This window comes from Ursus americanus, chromosome 2, assembly GCF_024610735.1.
Source record: "Ursus americanus isolate L20-20 chromosome 2, mUrsAme1.1.p, whole genome shotgun sequence".
In the NCBI taxonomy this organism is placed as follows: Eukaryota; Metazoa; Chordata; class Mammalia; order Carnivora; family Ursidae; genus Ursus; species Ursus americanus.
Genome location: NC_142128.1, coordinates 95,543,130 through 95,563,673, shown reverse-complemented (window position 1 = coordinate 95,563,673; position 20,544 = coordinate 95,543,130). Strand labels below are relative to the sequence as shown.

Below are 20,544 nucleotides of genomic sequence, written 5' to 3'. Positions count from 1 at the left end.
TTCTCCATTGAATAACGGCTTTGAAATAATCTCATATAGTTCTAAGAATAACATGTAGTTCTGTGAACACTACACAATGATATGTAATTTTGAGGTTACTTTTTTCAAATGAAAAAACTGACTAAATAGCTGAGTATAATTAAAGTGGCCTGAGAGCTAAAGAAATAAGTCTAATTTTGACATGTAGAATCCTTGTCTCAGAAAAAACTATACGTTTAAAAATTTGGGTGAAAGATTATTTTTTATATATTAAGAAAATAATTTGTTAGTTCTACTCAGGATGATTTTAAAAAGTGCAACTACCACTTCGACCATGATTTAATGTTTTGAAAAAAGAAATTAGAAAGAATGGAATAAAAAGTGTGTATGTATAACGTATAATACATATAATGGACAGAATAGTTAATGCCAAAGTATTCTCAGAAAGGGAAAGAAAGAGGCAGCCTATCTAAAACACACGCAGAAAATGAAAGTGTAAGAATCAGATGGCTCAGATATCGCACACATCTAATTCATCTTTGACTCCAGTGAAATGGTCAGTAAATGACATCACTGTGCCAACCACAAAGAAGAACTCCAGGCCCTCTGAAAAATATTTTTCAAAGCCCCAAGGAAACCTAAGCAGTCTCTGCATTTTTTTCCCCAGTTTATGAAAATTGGATTCCTATAAAAGAAAAATGGACCATTTTTACTGCAACAAAAACTGATTTGTAAAAGCTGGAAGCAGTTTAAAAATATTCAACATGAGGTTCTTGTTAGTCTTGAAAAGTAAGAGTTATAATAAAAAAACGGTCCAAAAATATGGTACGGCTATATTGTATATAAGGGTAAAAAAAGCTAGCCCTACTCCTATTATTTTTAATTAGCTTCAATAGCAAGTTCCACTTTACTTTCTAACACCAGTTCAGATTTTTTTTTTTTTTGGGGGGGGAAGATTTACATCTAACCCCCTGGGATTGACAACTCTGTAGCTAATGCCTTGGAGCCCTAATGTATTTTGCATCACCTCTAAATGTCAGGAAATTCTGGCGCCAAGAGGTTCAAACTGATAGTGACACATGTCTAAAACCCAGGATTTGCTGTCCAACTGCCAGTATCTATTTTATCAAACATCCAGTCTCCCCCGCAGAATAGGATAGATGAGTTTAACAATTTTCACTGTTTCCAATTAAACTGCCTTGCTATATTACAAAAGTGTAGGCATTCAGATTAAGAAGGATCCCCTGACCTGGATTTTAAGAAAAATGCCAATTTAAATGGTTTAAACAAGTCTCCAAATCTGGCTTAGCGTCCCCATTTTAATAGATTTGTCCTATTACTAAACTTTGTCATTTTAGGAATAAAGTGAACAATTTTTCTTTGAACAATTAAAAAAAAAACCCCTTTTATCATACGAATTAGAATTTTATTCTTTACCTTTCAGGAACTTGGGATCATCTATTTTACCTGAACCCACTAAAACTAGCATGTTAAAAAACCACAAGGACCGAGAAGCCATGAGTACTGGCTGAACAGCATGCCACTTGGCACTGTCATATTGTGTCATGTTCTCAAATCGTTAAAAATAATGGTAAAGATAAAAATTCACATTTTACACATTAATTTTTAAAAAATTCTTCTTCCAGATACCTTGACAGTGCTTATTTGTCAAAGACATACAATAAAGAACAGGGAAAAAATTTGCAAGTCATCTGGACAATTTCCCTCATTTAAAGGGAAAAAACCCTCAAAATAGGTAACACTTCCTCTTTTACAAGTATTTAAAGAAGAGTTTTTTCAATATTCATAATTCAATCAAGACATTATACTTTCAAATTTCATATTAACTCAAATTCTTCATTTTGCCCATTAAGTCTGCATGTTCTCATCTTTCCAAAGGAGATGAAGAGTAAGAGCCCAATACCCTCCGTTCACATTTTTCAAAAAATATTCCTATTTTGTTTAAAATATTCCTATTTTGTTAAAGTAAAAAGTTTCAAAAGTAGTATTTAAAGGTAATGTTGTTTGATCTAATAGGCTTTAAATTTACCTACTGGATATCAGAAGCCGAAAGGTAGCCATTAGTTTAAAATTTCACATCTGGGACAGTATACAGCAAAATGATCATGCCAAATATGCGAGTAATTATGTAGCAATTTAAAATACTTAAATCTTTGCAGAATTAAAAAGTAAGCCAGAGTTAAGATCCACGGTTTGTTACTATCAAAGAAGAGCACAGAAATCCTATTAAAAGAGAATCCTAACCAACCAAAAATGACTGAATAAAAGAAAGTAAATGATTCCAGAATAGGTCAATAAAACAAAATGTAGCAAAAAGCAACTATGAGTATTTGGCTATACTGTATACGTTCTTTCTATCTCTGCTGATACAGTTTACAGTCCCTTTTTATTTGATCTATTACCTACAAAAAAACTGAGGAAATTCATTGTAAATTATTTCTTCTGGAAATAAAAAGAGAAAATGATACAGTTATGTGATTTAAGGCCTGAAAAATTACGAAAGACAAGAGATGAAAGACTTAACTTTCTCAGGGGAAGTTCTTTCACAGGTCAAACAATTCTCAAATCAAAATGATTATAATAAGTAAGTATTTCACTCCTTTGATTTGAAAAAATAGTCTATTTATTAGCTAATCCTTTAAGCCAACATTACTGTGATGTGTCTTTTGTGATAAAAAAAGAAGCAACTGAATTTTTTTTACCCTTGAGAAGGAACTGAAAGTATAAAGGTAAGAGGATTTCCCAGTCTTTTTTTAAAAAAAGTTATTAACAGAACTTGGGAATAAAATCCTGAAATCTTTGGACACAGTGTATAATTTACTCATTGGGTATCACTATCTCCTAAAACATTTTTATTGTTTTATAAAATGACCAGTTTTGAAAGCCAGAAATGAGAGATTTTGCTGAATAGAGCTCATAAGTTCACTGTTTTGAATACTCAATTTAAATGAAAGTGTTCAGGTTCTTAATAATTACATAAAAAAATGAAAGCAAGTCTTTCTGAAATTAGTAATGCATGATTAGCATCAGCCTGCTTTCCTTAGATTGGCAATATCTGCAGGAGATACCAAAATAATGTTTTTGTTCATAGTGAAACATAAATGGCACAATAATTAATCTTATAATGCTATCAGCAAAAATTTCAATATAAATAATTAGGATTATACACCCAAATCACTTCTTCCTTTTCCAATTATGTTTCAGAAAACATTTTTACAGGTGAATTGTCACATGATGGAGTATAGTAGTTACAATGATTAAACAGAGCCTCCATTTAAATAATTATAGCTAATATAGACAGAAACATCACAAGTAATCAAAAGCCATATGCTTTCTGATATTTACCCATGTTTAGCTTTTACTTCCTGAGGCGAGGAGTTTCTTACAATGACAATCCAGTATACCAGTGAAACTACTTCTGAAGTGTTATTATTTATTTAAAGTCCACCACAGAACACTGAACTACTTATAAGGTTATACTGCATTTCATGTAATACTCCTAAGTTTTCAACATGCTTTTTTAAACTTTGGGTCACAATCGTCAATGAATTGTGAAATCATATAGTAGGTTGAAATCTGCATTTCAAAAATGAAACAGAGTAGGATAAAACAATATATAATTGTGCATTACAGGTAGTAAGAGTAACTACCATTTAAAAATTTTTTTGTTTTACTTATATGTATAGGTATACATGTATATAACCAAATATATAAACATATATATATATATAAACATATCTTTGTGAAAGCACTAGGTTGCAATATGAAATGTACTTCTTAATGTGAGTTGTGGTTAAAAAAAAAAAAGACAAAAACACTTAAAAGTCACTATAGTATGCTATGTTTCTTTCCAAATTAGGCATCATGTTATATTAAAAAGAACCTAAGCTTCGGTTAGGTTAGTCCGGAGCTCAAATTTTTTTCTCTACCACCCTACTTGTGTGAGTTGGTTATTTAAACTTAAATTATTATTATTATTATTATTATTATTATTATTATTAGAGCCTTGATTTAAAATTGTAAAATGGCTATAATACTTGCTTTAAAACGTTGCTGTGCAGGTTAGAATAAATGAGGAATATTTATAAAATAGATTATACACAACATATGATCAATATTGCTTGCAATAATTATTGGATAAAATGGCTTATTATAAGTGATCATTAAGAATTATAACATACTGGTCACTCTTTTTTTTAAAGAAAAAGAGTCTTAAGGGCAACTAAGACTCCACCTATTCATCAAACCAGTGTAATGTGAAATTTCAACAGTTGGACTAAATTCAAGTATTATACCCCTAAGAATGATATAAAGAGGAAAATATTGTGCACACTTTCTGATAAAATTTTAAAAATATATGACACCAGTAATGAAGTGGGATATCTCTTGGAAGAAACTTTATTATAATTGTAGGACAATGCTGGAATGCCATATTTTTTTTCTTTAAATATTTTATTTGAATGACATGCAGGGAAGGATAGTCTTTAGTTGAATCAAAGTGTCAACTTTTAAAAACAGTGATTTCTGAATAATTATTAAAATACATGTATTGTGTTCTTATATTTTACTGGCTTTGGAAAGCACTTAGGAAACAATTGGAGTTCATTAATTCGGCAAAAGTACTGACTATTTCAATGGACAGCCTGTATTTTCCAAAGTGATGAAGTATTTTTTTTTTTCAAATCTGCGATCTCCATTTTTTTAATAGAGAAAATATGACTTCGTAACTTAATATCAAACAAGCATGTTTTTGAAAATGTTGAGGATCTTTTTCTCTTTAATGAAAACAGAGAAATGGGGAGTGAAGAGAATTCTAATTTTTCAAAAACAAGGGAAACACCATATATTAGATTTTTCTTGGAAGACTATTTACCTGCCAGGAAATGAATGCTGCCCAACTACATCTCCATTCTGAAGGTGATAATCATTGAAGAAATCTGGACTTATGGCTCCTTCAGAGGCAATTAATCCATCTAGAAAGAAGGAGAATTGGTAACTAGTGAAACATATTGGTAGGGAATAAAAAGGAAACTATTCTATCAAGCAACACAATAGAAAATAATCTATATATTTAATCTGGAAAGAGAAATGTTAGCATGACATGTTACTCTCTCTGGGAATATGAGCAGAAGACCATACATACTTAAGCGTTCACAACAATGCAGCAAACCAACTGAACGTTTACTGAGCACTTACTATGTGGTAGTACTATACCAGCACGGAGATAAATAAGACAATCTCTGCCTTCAAGGGACTTACAGTCTTGTGTAAAAGACAGAAAAAAGGTAAGGGGAGGTAAGGTAGTGTGGGATAGTAAGGATGGTCCAGGCTAAGGAAACAATGAATAAAGAGGAGGAGACACTGAATAGCATGGTGTCAGTAAAGAGCAACATTTTATACCCAGACAGCTTCATTTGCATAGCATAATTAAGAAATGAGATATTTCAAGTAAGTTAATTTCTAAATAAGCAATGCTTGACATTTTCAGTGCCAACTTTAAAACACACACACAAACTTGGGTTAGAAATATAAGTATATTTTACATTCTCCGTGTTTTTAAAAAGTATATTGAACATAATTTGTTACTTCTTGATGATTTAATCTTCATTAAAAGTATCAATTACTTTTTAGATATATTTGACTACCTATGCTAATTATAATTAGCTGCACACCACTATGCTTTTGAGGAGTTTATAAAGTGCTACTTTTCCTTTATCTAAGTCTTTATTATTGCTTCCTGCTGATTTAGAATGATACTACTTTCTTATTTTTCTAATTTAAGAAACCAGATAACCTATTATTGATAGAATTATGAATAAGTTAAGAATAAAAGAATTTGAGGGAAAAAGTTCTAAGTGATGGCTTCAGGGTTAACTTGGGCATCGAAGAAATGTATTTCAGTATGTGGCTTTTGTAATAATTACTTGGAAAGCTCTCAGGCCTTTTAAAGCTTCCTTTTCTCAAAGTATTCTGGATCGTTAAGTTAAGACCTATAGATAAACGTTGGCTAGGTCACACTCACAACATTGTTTATAAAGTTGGCACATAGCAAGCAAATTATTTAGTCACCAGATGATCATTTTACACCTGCCATTTGCATAATAATACTCTGCTAGGTTCTGTGGGAAATACAAAAAGTTGCAATATATAATTTCTGTTTTCAAGAATTTTAGATTAAATATAAAACACTTAAGATGCAATTAAATAATACATGTCATTAATAAATGATATACAACAGGAATGAATGTATGTACTGAATGAGTGCTGGAGGCAGAGGAAGGTGTAAAGAGATTACTGTGTTCCCATGGGGTTTAGAAAATCTTACTCGGGGAGGAGGAAGGCAGAGGCGTAATTGATTTGAGTCTTGAAAGATAGGTAGCAATTAAATGACAAAATCTATCTGAGGAGTAAAGTTATTACAAATCAGGTGAATGGTAAAATTAAGTAATAGTGGTTGGCAAGTGAATAAGTAAGGTGATTTGTATTTCCATATGACTCCTGTACCACTTACTTGTTACATACCGTAAACTAAAGATCTGTACTATTATGTAATTGTTGAATTGCTAACAAATATCTTTGGTATTTCTCTAATTACTTTAGTAAATTTTAAATACTTAAGAGGTAGCTTAAAAATATCTAATACTTAGTCCAGTTTCCATGTCCTTGAAAAGTTGATAAATCATAAGACCAGCTAAACACAAAAAGTTACAAAAAATGAAATTATGGGAAATGCCAAGACACAACAGATTGAGAGTTAAGCACTTAGAATAATATTTTATATGGATTGAAGACTTCTATTTAGGAGTGTGGCTAAAATTAACAAAGTTAAGACCACAAAAATCAATAAGTTCCTCTGTTAAATTAAAACCAAATAACTGAAGATCAAGGTTTAAGAAATCTGCCAATTTCAGAGGAACATAACTAAGTAAGGTGCCAAAATAAAATATTTATCACACTTTGAAAGTGAATACAAAGATATTCAGCATACTAGTACCATAAAAGAAAATAAATACAACCAAATAAAAAGATACGTGAATTATATTTTAAATGTTTATACATGAAACATGACCTAATGAAGTAAGCCAGATTAAGAAGAAATTTTTTTTTTTAAGATTTATTTATTTATTTATGTAGACAGAGAGAGACAGCCAGAGAGAGAGGGAACACAAGCAGGGGGAGTGGGAGAGGAAGAAGAAGGCTCCCAGCGGAGGAGCCTGATGCGGGGCTCGATCCCATAACGCTGGGATCACGCCCTGAGCCGAAGGCAGACGCTAATGACTGAGCCACTCAGGCGCCCCCAGATTAAGAAGAAATTAAATGAAAAACTGTTGTCAATTTCTCAACATCTTCATTTTGATCTGGAGCTCCCATTGTCTTCAAAGAGAAAAATGAGTAGCAAAAGGATAAAGGGAATACAAGGAACTACAAACTAGGAGCTCATCAAATAGAGATCAAACTAAAAACGTCTAAGTTTAAAGATTTAGCCAGCAATTTTATAAACCTAGAATACAATTAGGATAATATAATAAACCTGACATTATGTAAGTAAAAAAGAGTAAATTTATACTCCTGAAATTAATCTTCAATAATCTGAGAGCACAGCAATTCATTCAGTAAACTATAGCTTCTACTGTGTCCTTTATAAGGTGTTGACAAAATTTAGGCAGCTCTGCTATATGGGCAATCTTTCTTTACTAGAATGAGGAATAAAAGTTAAATTACACCTTAAATAAAATTCTCAAATCAAACACCGTAACTTCTTCGGAATTATCTATTTGTTTCTTAGCATTCTGCATCCAAAATTAATTCTTTTATAGAAGTAATAAAAAAGAATCGTATATTCTTGACTACAAAGTCCAGATAAATCTAAGAGTGTCCTTCTAAAGCTTCTACTCTAACCTTGATAGCAACAAGGAACCAAAGAATTTCATGGAACATTTAAACTACCAGAGAACAAAAACAGAAGACAGATGATATATACCAGAGCACTTTGTAAGCTGCAGAGGATTATAAACATTTAGGTTATGAAATTATATGAAACCTTTTAGACCATAGTTCTACAACACACCTTTCTGAGGTGCTCCCAGTAATGATGATAAATATGGCTATGAGTAAAATGGGGTATGTACTGGAGCAAGGATGAAATCAAAGCAAATTTACTGTGAGCACAGGTAATTTATTAACCTTCTGATTTTTGCAAGTCAGTTAAAAAACTGGCTTATAGACACTGCGAATAAAGGTAAGAAATACAAAAACTCAGTATCTTCTTATATACATTGTTACTGAAATAAACTTTATTTTTAAAAAATCAAATGAAAACATAATATTGGGCTCTTTAGAGAACTAGCCAAAAGTGAAATTGTGACTGTGTGGGAGAAAATAGATACAAATAACGAAGAAAATGAGAAAAAGAAATTACTAAAATAGAAAAATCATAATTTATTGGGCTATACCTAATAAGAGATATCACAGAAACATATAGGTAAACTATGGTTTTGCAATAACCTGAGACAGAAGCAAAGCACTGTAAGCTTCATATTCCAGAAATATATTCACATATTAAATATTAAGAATAAGATTCAGCAAGTTGATGAACAAACAACAAAAGAGTAAAAAGTCATTTAGAAATACATAGTAGCAATACAACTTTATAAATTACACTTCCTCTGTGGGTAAACATGTTTAAAGCAAACAGCATCATTTTTATGATGGAATAGGAAATTACTCAGTGACTACAATCACAATAATTGTAGACTCTAAGGAAAAAAAATACTGTAACTAAAGGAGATGCTAGATTCCTATTTTCATATGACAACACTAGGATCCTTTTTAAAAATAAAAGCAAGAGAGAAACATATATTTTGACATATTTAACAGTTTGAAAGTATAGAGGGCGATACTAATGACTAGGAAGCAACAAGTGCTATTTCATTTTAAAGTAAAAGATGAGATCCAGAGAATCACAGACCATTTAGCTTAACCTCTGTGGCTGAAAAGCTACTAAGGCTGCTTTTTCCGTGGGGACCAGGGACTTAAACAAGATGGCTCAAGTGTTCAAACAAATCTGCAGTTTTACAAATTTCTCTGGTGTTTCTGAAGATGCAAGTGCACACAATGAAATTAAGAGGCTGGTATTATCTAGATTTCCATGACACCGATCAAGAGATACCACAAAGATTCATTTAGTTGAACTATTCATGGAAAATGAACAAGGTAAAATAATTAATAAACTAAAATAATATAGACAGCCTGAGATGAGACCTTTATCTTTATTAAACTCATAGCAATGTAACCACCGTCAAATGTTTACCATATCATCAGTCTACAGAGATTTAAAAAAACAACCATGAGGGTATCTAATGATAATATTTCACCCCTCAAATGCTTAAATTTATTTATTTTTCTACCAGCTGTGGCTGCTTTTAAATTTTGATATATAAAGACATATATAATTAAAATCTCTCACAAAACCATAAGTTGTGCATTTTAATTATAAAATATCTCAGAAAAATGTTAATGATTTTCATTTTAAGAGGTTAACCTAAGTGAATTAATTTTGGGAATGTGGTATAATTTTTTAGGAATTTGTTCTGAAGTTCTAATCATATTAAAACAACAAAGTTGAATACTGAGATGGTTAAAAGTTTTATTCAGTTTTGGAAACTAGTTAATTGATTCACACTGAAAAGTAGCTATCAATCTTCAAAGCAAGAAACCTGATACCACAGAATTCTGATTCCGGTAAAGAAAAAAATTCATATCACATATATTTTACATCATTTTACTTCATGAATATTTGAATATGTAAGGAACAGCTGCTTGCCATTACTGAACTAAGACATTCTGGTTGGCTGAAATTAATGATCTACTCCATCTGGTTTGGAATATAAGGCAGTATTTCATAACTACTGAAAAGTTCAGTTAGGAAGAAATCTATTTAATTTTTAAAGTAAAGTATCAATTTTCCAAGATTCTAGTATCTATATCAAGTTTAAAAATAATACAGTATTTATGGGCAATTTGCACAAAACAAAATTATGAAAACAAAGTGTAAATGAATACATAGCAGAGGGAAAAAGTAAGCCATTAATTCAGACATAATATCTTAATGCTTTTCATATCCAACCTGCCACAGATCTTAATTAGAAATCCTTCCTCTCTTCAACTAAATGAGTTCAATGAAGTAATATTAATATTGGCAACAGTGCAACACTTTGAAAGCCAGAATATGCAGAAATTTACCAATCTTTATGCCAAACTCATCCTTAGAAAAAGGGAGTATGGCAGAATCAACAGTTATATGTATGATTTATGTAAAAATTAAATTTTACCCTGTAAACAGCAGCAGTTAGAAGGAAAAAACTGTAAAGTGTCTAAATCTGCTCAACCAAGTAGAGTTTACTAGCTCGAAATTAAAGCAAAACCATGGCAAAATGAAATGCACTGGAAAACAAAACTTAAATTAGTTAAGTTATACATTAAAAAAAATCCTGAATAGAGAAAAATGAATATTATATTTTCAAACAAGTCAGAAACCTTGAGGATGTCATTTTAAGTTATATATTCTAGGAAGTAATAAACTAAGAATAATTAATTTTCCTGGTACGTTTTTTGTGGAGATCACATCAAAGACTAACTTGGAAAAAAAATGGTGAGTTAATAGGTTTGCATGGTATATACGTATAGATGGTACTTTTGAAATCATTTGCAGAAGTCTATATACTACAAGAAGTGCTTCCCAAAGCTTGGGAATGAGCAAGGTTGGTCGACCAAAGTCCCTATTTATAGCACACAAACTGTTGAGTTTTGCTTTCGTTATCATCTTACCTGAATTATAGAAAAGGTCAGGTCTTTCAAGAATATCTCCTTCATGGATGTATGGCTCAATTCGATCGTCACCATATAGGTACTGCTCACTCTCATCCATCTGACGGCTCTCTACCATCTCTAGCCACTGAGAGTTATGCCAACGAAACTTTTCACTCTGAATTTTCTTAGCCCATTCTTCATCATATTCCTATTGAAAACAAATAGTCAAGTATTATTATTTAAGCTTATAAAGGAACTACCTCGGCCCTCAGATAATAGTACTAATTTGGAGGTTCTTTGGGTCAGAGAGAACATTAAAAATAGCTGTTCAGATTTATTTTATACAATAATCAATAAAAACAATTAAATACATATATTAAAGACATGTTTGAATTACTAATTGCTAATGGCAAAAACTGGGAAAGTTTAAATTTCACAAATTCTCTATTACTAGAATTTAGGTAAGCAATCAGACTTCAGCTCTCAAAGAAATTTGTGGCTATAATTACTCGTGGCATTAATGATAGGTGGTTAAGCATTAAAATGACATCTTTCACTACATCTTTTTTTGAGATAAACACTTTTCAAAAGGAAAGAAAGGTATGCCTCCTAACTACTGAAATGGTTTATCAGGGAAAACAGAATTTAATTTTATATTCAATTAAATTCTAAACAAATAGAATTTAATTTAATTTTTTAAAGAAGATTTATTTATTTACTTGACAGAGATAGAGACAAACAGCGAGAGAGGGAACACAGCGAGAGAGGGAACTCCATAGGGGGAGTGGGAGAGGAAGAAGCAGGCTCATAGGGGAGGAGCCTGATGTGGGGCTTGATCCCATAACACCGGGATCACGCCCTGAGCCGAAGGCAGACGCTTAACCGCTGTGCCACCCAGGTGCCCCAGAATTTAATTTTATATTAAATTTTAAAAGGGCAAAATAACGTTATCTTATTTAGTCATAATTACTTCTTTAAATGTGTTAATTCCTCCTCCAATCATGAACTCCTGAGGAGCAAAACTATGACTTCTTTACTGCTGTATCTAATACCTGTTCACAGAGAATGCCCTTGGTGAACACTTCTGAAGGACTTTTCGGCAAGTTACTGTTCGCTACAGCTGAACCTGTCTAGCTCTCGACTTCTGCCACAGACTGTGGTTACTTCTGACTAGTGTATTCACTTAACAGTTAATGGATAGTACCACTGAAGGCATAGACAAAAAAAAAAAAAAAAAAAAATTCAAGGTATTTCTTATCATTCTAACTCTAGGGTCTTAGTTTTAAATTCCTCTGTCATATCTGTAACATTTTTGTTTATAGTTATCTAAAAAGGAGTTGGAAAGGTGACAGGCAATAGTACTGTCCTCCCATAGTCAAGATGATCATGATAATTAACAGGTGGACCAAATATACATTTTAGTTAAATACTGAGCAATTTTCATCCAAAGTTGAGGCTCAAAGTAAAAAACTGTCATCACAGGAGGAATTTCTGGGATGTAAGAATAAGTCTAAAATTTTATAAGAATGTAACTATTATATATATTATCTTGTTAAAATTCTACTTGTTAAATTTTAGAAGTTTCACATTATCATAAATCTCTTAGCAGTGTCAGCGGTCGGACTCTGTGTTCTATTCTGTACATCTTTGAAAACTATAATAGATGCCCCTTTTTGACTGAGGGGGGAGCAGCAATTTTTTTTGGCTATGGTACTACTAATGGCAGTTTTGCTGCCAAATTGTTAAGCTTTCTTTTTTTAATAGTTAAATATTAACATTCCTATTAGTTCTCAATCTATTTCCTGATATATTTAAAATTTAACTGTATAAAAGATCAATTATAAAAATTATTGCATTTTACTTTAAAAATAATAAATATTTACTAATCCAACTATTAACAATTTCAATATTTAAATCACTGAAGGAGTTTGTTTTTTAGATTTTAAAGATTTACTTATTTTTAAAGACTTTATTTATTTATTTAAGAAAGCGAGAGTGAGAGAGAGAACACGAAAGAGGGGAGGGTCAGAGGGAGAAGCAGACTCTCTACTGAGCAGGGAGCCTGATGGGGGACTCAATCCTGTGACTCCACGATCACAACCTGAGCTGAAGGCAATCGCTCAACCGACTGAGCCACCCAGGTGCCCAAAGATTTATTTATTTCAGAGAGAGAGGGAGAGAGCACGCGCATGCCCGAGAGAGTGGGGGGGAAAGGCAGAGGGAGAGAATTTTCAAGCAGACTCCCCCCTCAGCACTCAGAGTCCAAGGTGGGGCTCGACCTAAGGACCCAAGAAATCACCACCTGAGCTGAACCCAAGATTCGGACACTTAACTGACTGAGCCAGCCTGGTGCCCCAAAGGAGTTTTTTTTTTTTTTTTTTTTTTTTACTCCAAGTTACATCTACAATTTTAACATATATTTGAAATTGACAATTTAGATATAAACAACAAATGCTAAATTCAAACCCCATCTTGTTGGTATGCTTACAATGGGTATATATAATGATAATTTATACAATCATCCATTTACTGATTACATATAAGTTGTTCTGATAAAATGAGATAATACGTACAAAGCATTTAGAAAACCTATATTGAAAACACTTAATGTTAGCCATTACTGTTAATTAACTGAAGTGACAGCTCTCTGGATTAAGTACTATAATTATTGTCATGTTATAAATGAGAAAACGAGGCCCAGAACACTGAATTAACTTAAGTGCACACAGCTAGCTGAGGCTATTACGGCATTGTAAACCTTGGGCTAGCAATGCGGAAAAGGCAATTAAACAGAGGACAAATGAATATTTGTCAGGGTCACTGTAGAATAGATTCTTTAGCAGTGAGAATATAATGTGAACTCCAAGGTCAACTTTCAGCTGTAAGGTTCTATGAATGTGTTGAATTGTTGACCAAGCAGTGATTTGAGAGGAAGTAGCTTCTGGTCTGGTAAGTTTATTTTATAACACATGGTATTCTCAATCATGTTCTCTCTGACCTGGCTGCACATGGGAGGATGTAAGGGAAAGAGGGAGTCAAAAAAAATAATAGCACAGAGATGTTGTTACAAATAGTTTCATCGGCTACAGATTTGAGTGGTTCACTTTGGGTTTCCAAAACTAGATGTAATACTAAGTGGTGCTAATTATGCAGTATGAGCACTGTGATTAGTTTTAAAATAATTTAGTCCCAATGCTAAATATAATTTTGAACCTCTTTAAAATTCATGACTTTGCAGGTATACTTTTTGGTTTTCTATGTGGCACAGTGTATGTGTTAGCTGCAAAGCTGGCTGCACAAATATATTACTGTCATGTTAGAAGTGGCTAGATAATTTAAGAATGATCACATACACTTACAGAAGAAAAGGATGAACTTATTATCCATTAAGATAAAAAAATTTAATGCATAAACAAAAAGTAAATGGTATTTGGGGCAAGAAATTCTCCATACTAATTGCCTTTTTTCCTTAAAGATAAATTACTTATAGGTCACAAAAATATGTCTTGTAATATCCAGGATATGCCTTATAATACCAGAAATCCTATTAAATCTACATTAAATACTGGAACTAATTTGATAGGTATTGTCTCTTTTGTGAATACCAGCTTGTTCCTTTTGGCAAGAGGTATGAAACATACTTTTTATTATGGTAGACAAATTTTAACCTGATTATCTGAGTGAAGAAGTATTTAAGAAGATAATAGAAAGACCTACGACTTGATTTTTCTATTATCATTTAGGTTCAAGCATATGGATTCCTAGTGTAAGAACAGGAGATAACACCCAGTCAAGGGCTCAAAACATATAAAAGTCAGGGTTTGCTATTCCACTGAGAATAAAACTTTCTGCTTACTAATATGCGTGAAATGTTATAAAAATAGGTATAATTTTAAAAGTAAATTGGGGTGCCTAGGTGGCTCAGTCAGTTAAGCATCTGACTCTTCCTTTCAGTTCTGGGTTGTGAGATCAAGCCCCCGTGTCTGGCTCATGCTCAGCACAGAGTCTGCTTGGGATTCTCTCCCTTTCCCTCTCTCTCCTCTTCTGCCCCCTCCCTGCCCAAGCAGGGGTGCACTCCAGTGCTCTCTCTCTCCGAATGAATGAATGAATGAATGAATGAATAAATAAATAAAATCTTTAAAGTATTTAAAAAGTAAATCCTTAAATCACATATCCATAAAATGTATTTAGCCTAGTAAGTAATGCTCTGCACAAAGAAAATCATGCTTATTCTAGGCATTACTATCTTATATGCTTCTCATAAGATTTTACTATTCTCATAACAAAAGTACAGTAATAAATGTAGAAATGTGTAACAAAGATGCTATTTTCTTCACAAATGCCCTTCAGTCTTAGGCCTTATCGCCCTTCAAGCTTACAGCAATGTTCTTATTAATGAGCCTACACACACAAGGCTTAGTTTTTAAAAAGAGACCATCTATCCACAGACTATCTAACCATCTGACAGAAGTCCAAGCTCACGAACCAAAAATATCCACAAGCATCCGTGGCTAACTTTTGACACTAAAGCTTGATTTGTTAGTGTTCTGGGGAAGTTAACTTTCCAAGGCAGTGAGTTCGCACAGACCTAGCACTAAATGTAATTAGATTACCTTTATGCAAACTGAATTCCCTTAAAGTTTTTGCCATTTTTTGGGGGATCAGTTTATGACTGAATAAATTCATAGAACCAACACTATATCTTAACATATCTTAACATTATAAGGCCAAAACGTATAGTAGCAATGATGCAGACTGTACTGCCATTTAAAAAAATTCTAATTTCTAAGTATTTTTGTGCTATAAGACTATAGTTTTAATTTTCTATGACTAACATAATGATTGATGTGCATTATTGTTTACAGGATCCCAGTGAAAACACTATGGTGCCTGCTTAGCTCTTCAGAAAACAACACTTTCTCCTTCAGGAAATAGTAGACAAGATATGTTTTTCTATACCAAGCTGTGTAATCATTCAGGATATACAAAATTATATTTTGCCGATGATCCTAAGATTACAGATTCCTACTATGGTGAATCCACTACAATGACAAGAGGAGTTTTCATGGGAGGTAACCTTAAGATTTAATAAGTATGTGTGGCTTGTTATAGATCATAGCAAAGAAAATGGCAAAAAACCTTGACCAACCAGTATCAAGGCCTTAGAGTCTCAAGCAGTTATAATAAGACTTTTTGAAAATATCTACAACCGTAAAACTATTTCATTATTGAAAGCTGAAATTATAGAAAAATACCCATACCTTTATCTAGCTAGAATCATAATACTATATGCAGCCTATCAGTTTTCAATGACTTTCTTAATTCCAATAGTAATCGCTAACTTTAGAAAATATTTTAAAATACGTATTTTTAAGATTTAGAAACTAAGTATGAAACATTATTAACCTATTGTACTTGTGCCATAAAAGTTTGCTCTAGGTCATGATAATACAGCCTCAAGTATTTGAGTGTTTATCAAATACAGCATTTTGAAATGAAGTATGTTATGAGGAACACAATATTGGTTTAAATAATTGACTTCTCCTTTTCCTTAGTAGTAAACATTAGTGAAAATCAAACGAGATAGTACTGTTTCACTATGCAATGCTGGGTTTTGATCTTTATTTTCTGAAACACTGATTTTTATGTTCCAGGTTTCCTGAAAATAAAATATTTTAGCTTATGGCTGTTGAGAGTCTATTTAGTACTAAATTAATAGGCTAGGACAGTGGTCCCAAGAGTTTTAGATTTTGGGAAAGTTTCAAAAACGAATTTTGGTGACTGATGTTTAATGTAAATCAACTGCCACCTACTATTACTGTCTTAGAAAAGAAAGACTATTTTAAGACTAAAAATGTAAGAAAGACAATCTCAAAATGAAGATCTACTTTCCCGAAACAAAACATGTTAACAATCTTGCATTTGTAACTCTTCCCCAGCCCTGGTCTCTATGGGTGTTTCTCTCCCTTGACCTCTTTCCACTTTTTTTTTTCCCCCTTCTCTTCCATTTTAGTGAAAACCAGCAAAAGCTCATCCAACGGGTGAGGACTTCGGCAGCCCTAGCCTCAAGTATCTTCTTCATCTACCCTCAGTGAGTACAGTTTAACAGCCATGGCAAAGGCAGCTTCTGTGTGTCTCAGAGTCTGAATTTATAGGTATTAATATTATGGTAAGGTATAATTCAAAGAACACTGGATTAGGAATTAGGAGGCCCGGGTTCTGTGTTTAGTTCTGATACTAATAGAAATAAGCAACCTTTCACAGGTATTTTAGTGCCTTTTGGTCTCAGATTCTTCATTTCTAAAATGAAACAAATCTAAGATTTACTGAATTTTTAACATTCTACAAATTAAAACTTATGATTAATACCATTTTTTCATAAAGCTTTTGAAACAATTATCCCCCCAAACGAAGAATACTGGCAGTCTAAGGAGTTCGTTTTAAAAAATTAAATAGCAACTCTAAAAGAATATTCAGTGTCAAAAATTTAATAAATTCAACATGTATCAGTTAAAATCTGTTCTCTTTAATCCCTCTCCCCCAAATCTCTCCTTCTCTCTTAAACAACCCCCCCCCCTACTGTCAGGAAATAACTGGGAATTCAGGGTCGCCATAGCTCAACCACAGCAAGACACACCATCAAAATTTACCAAGCCATTGTGGAAATACTCCAGGAATATAGTTGTTTCTTCCTTCATTTTTGAAATGTTTCTTTTTACAAAAAGGGTACCCTGATATCCTTGCTTTGAGACTTGAGTTTGTCTTGTCTTGAAAGGTACACATGCTTTGTTTTTTATTTTCTTCTCTTCTCAGCTCCTGACATGATCTTAAGCGCTCAGTTTCTATAAAAACTGAAGTGTCATGAAAGACTTATGGTTTGATTTTAAATGGAATGTGCCATCCTTTTTGAAGTCCTACATCATTTTGTTTACTACTTAACCACAGAAACATTGTGAAGCCTTAACCGGCCTATTATCAGAGCCTGTTCACTATCAGGAAAACTCTTTGTAACTGGCTTCCGTCACACCTTGTATCTGATTAACACACTATAGGATAGCATAGAACTACACAGATCTGCTTTGTGTTCTAACATAACTGATGGAAAACAGATTTTCCTTTCTCCTTTAATGTGACAGCCCCCTAATTGAGAATGTAATATGGTTTATTTAATACACTTCTTCATACTAAATTAAAGCAGATCTAGAGTAATTTAGTTGCTCATTAAGGTTAAGGTAATAGCCGTTAAAAAGATGCCTTTTTATATCTTAGAAAATACTTACACCGATGATATGTACAGGATAAGTAAATATAGATATACACATAATTAAACACACATACATAACAGAGTTGTTGACTTTTATGCACATACTACCTATTTCTCAATAGTACTATTCCAAGATTTGTCCTGCAGTCTTGACTATGACATTTTCTAACCAGACCTCAAATATAATTATCTCTTCAACCTCTGCTTAAAGTGCTGAGGAGGCTCATCTGTGTAGTATCATTTTAAATATGTTCAGCAGGGCCACAAAGTTAAAGATAAAACTAAATGAAATTTATTTAAGTAAGAAAGCTTGATTTTTATCTTTTGTACTATGCTTGGGTTCTTTAGAATCTAACTACTGCCAATTAAAAAAAAAACAAGCAACATGAGTAAAACTAGCGAGGAATACATATACATATGATCACATTTATATCATATATATATGTATATATATACACACATATATATATTCTATAGTCTAACAAGCTAGAAAAATATCCTAAATTTCTGTCTTTCAGGTTTACGCAATATCAAAATGAACTCCAGAATAGGGCTAACCAAACTCATCTCACTAAACCCAATCTGATTGTATAGAATTGAGAAAAATCTAACTTACAAGTCTGAGCAATGATAATTGGTACCAAGACTATAAAACAAGCAAGAACACACACCACCTGCTCTGGAAAGAACACCTCAGTAGTTTTCTGTCAGCAATTCACCTAAAAGTCTCTGCTCTCTGCCTGTGCCCAACCTATAAGCCAATTGAAACTGACTGTCATCTACCCATTTTACCCAATCCCCACCCATCTCTGCTTTTGAAGGCCTGTCCCGAAATAATCTGAGTTCTAATGTTAACTCCAATCTACTCCTAAGAAAGTTTCTCTGTAACTTCCCTTGCCAAGATGTTACAAGACATCTTTTTAAAGTGCTTTCCTTTGTTGGTAAGATTAATAAACTTCTGTAGGACACAGGCTTGCCTGGTAATTTTTGTGGGGAATCATACCAATTGATGTCTTAGAGGTTATAGTAAATCTACATTGGTTTATCTCATTTCAAAACACCAGTCTGATTAAATATAATTTTGACTATCCAGGAATAAAGATAGCACCTTGTTTTCCAAGTTTAAAATACTAAAACTAGATATTAATTCCCGGTTATTAAAATATACACAATCTGCCCATGATCATAATTAGACTTACTTAAAAAAAAAAAGGCCACCATTCAAAATCTGTGACACAAACCTGTGTTAGTATCAGATCGCATGGGCCTGTGGCTGGTTAGAAAGACAACATACATCACTCTTCTACCAGAAAACCTAGGTGCATCCCTTTCCCCCATAAATACCTGATAGATGCAATGTGCCACTCATACAGAACATCTATTGATAGGGCCACAGAGCACCACTGCTCTTGGAAGGCAAGCTCATATCTAGATGACAGTATCCTAGTATTCTCTAGATCTAGAATTTAAATGTTTACATTCTAGGGACTCTGTGTTGTTGAGTTTTGTATTCCCAGTGTCTTAGTGTTTTAACACAGTATGTCCTTAATAAACATGTATTAAATGTTTTACAATCCAGTAATGCGAGGGGAGGAATTTGTTTACCAATTGGGGAAGAATTTATGAGGTTATCAAATACTTCATGCAAAATTGAGGAAGTACTGAAGGATAAAAATCTAATTGGGTTGTAGAAGCTCTCTATGATTAGAGGATTCTGTTCTTCCCTTCAGGATTCCCAAGGCTTGGAGGAGAAGAGACAACAATCAACTGCCATATATCCCTTTGGAAGACTAAGAAGCTAGGCTCCTCTCTCCTTGTCTCTCCATTCCTCTCTGCATCTACTCCAATCCCTGTCTCCCACAGCTACATGTAAGGCCTAGTCAGACAGGTGACAACTTGCTGATGAGCCCATAGAGACCGCATCACCAAACATAATCCTCCAGGGTACAAGGAGAACTACCACCGCACATCTGTTTCAATTCACCAATTGAGGGCTTGGGCCCAGGTACATTAAACAAATCATCACTAATGTAACATTTCCATAATTTGGGGGACAAGTTCTTTACTGCAAAAGGCATATTTCCCTAAGACTTGCAAGGTATCTAAATGTTTCTTATTATTCCACACTGTCTTGAGTAAAAAAGAAGTTTGCTTTCTTAAATTGCCTTAGGCTACAAATATTCTCATTAGCTTTTTAAAAAAATTTATTATTATTATAGTACATAGTCATGCTGAGAATACTAGGATATCAAAGTCCAGAGGTAAAAAGAATCTTCAGAGATCATCCACTCCCATTCCAGGCAGGTTTCTAACTATTTCAGAAAGTTGGTTATTTAGTTATTACTAATGCTAACTGGACAGAGGCTTCACATTCTCGCTTGACAGCTTATTTCTAGTGTTTCATCATCTTTGCTGTGTCTAATCAAAGTTTCTCCTGTTTCGAATTAAGTCAATTTCCTCTTGTTTTACTC

At 33.0% G+C, this 20,544-nt stretch overlaps 1 protein-coding gene across 2 annotated transcripts in view; it reads right to left on the bottom strand.

The window, feature by feature from the left end:
* KIFAP3 (kinesin associated protein 3) overlaps positions 1–20,544 on the bottom strand; it is a 150,670-nt gene that overhangs the window by 23,756 nt on the left and 106,370 nt on the right. For both annotated transcript variants that reach the window (XM_045797754.2, XM_045797745.2), the window contains exons 18-19: positions 10,828–11,017; positions 4,874–4,973 (exon numbers count right to left, since the gene is read on the bottom strand). In XM_045797754.2, coding sequence (XP_045653710.1) covers positions 4,874–4,973; positions 10,828–11,017 — 290 coding nt within the window. The remainder of the gene's footprint in view (positions 1–4,873; positions 4,974–10,827; positions 11,018–20,544) is intronic.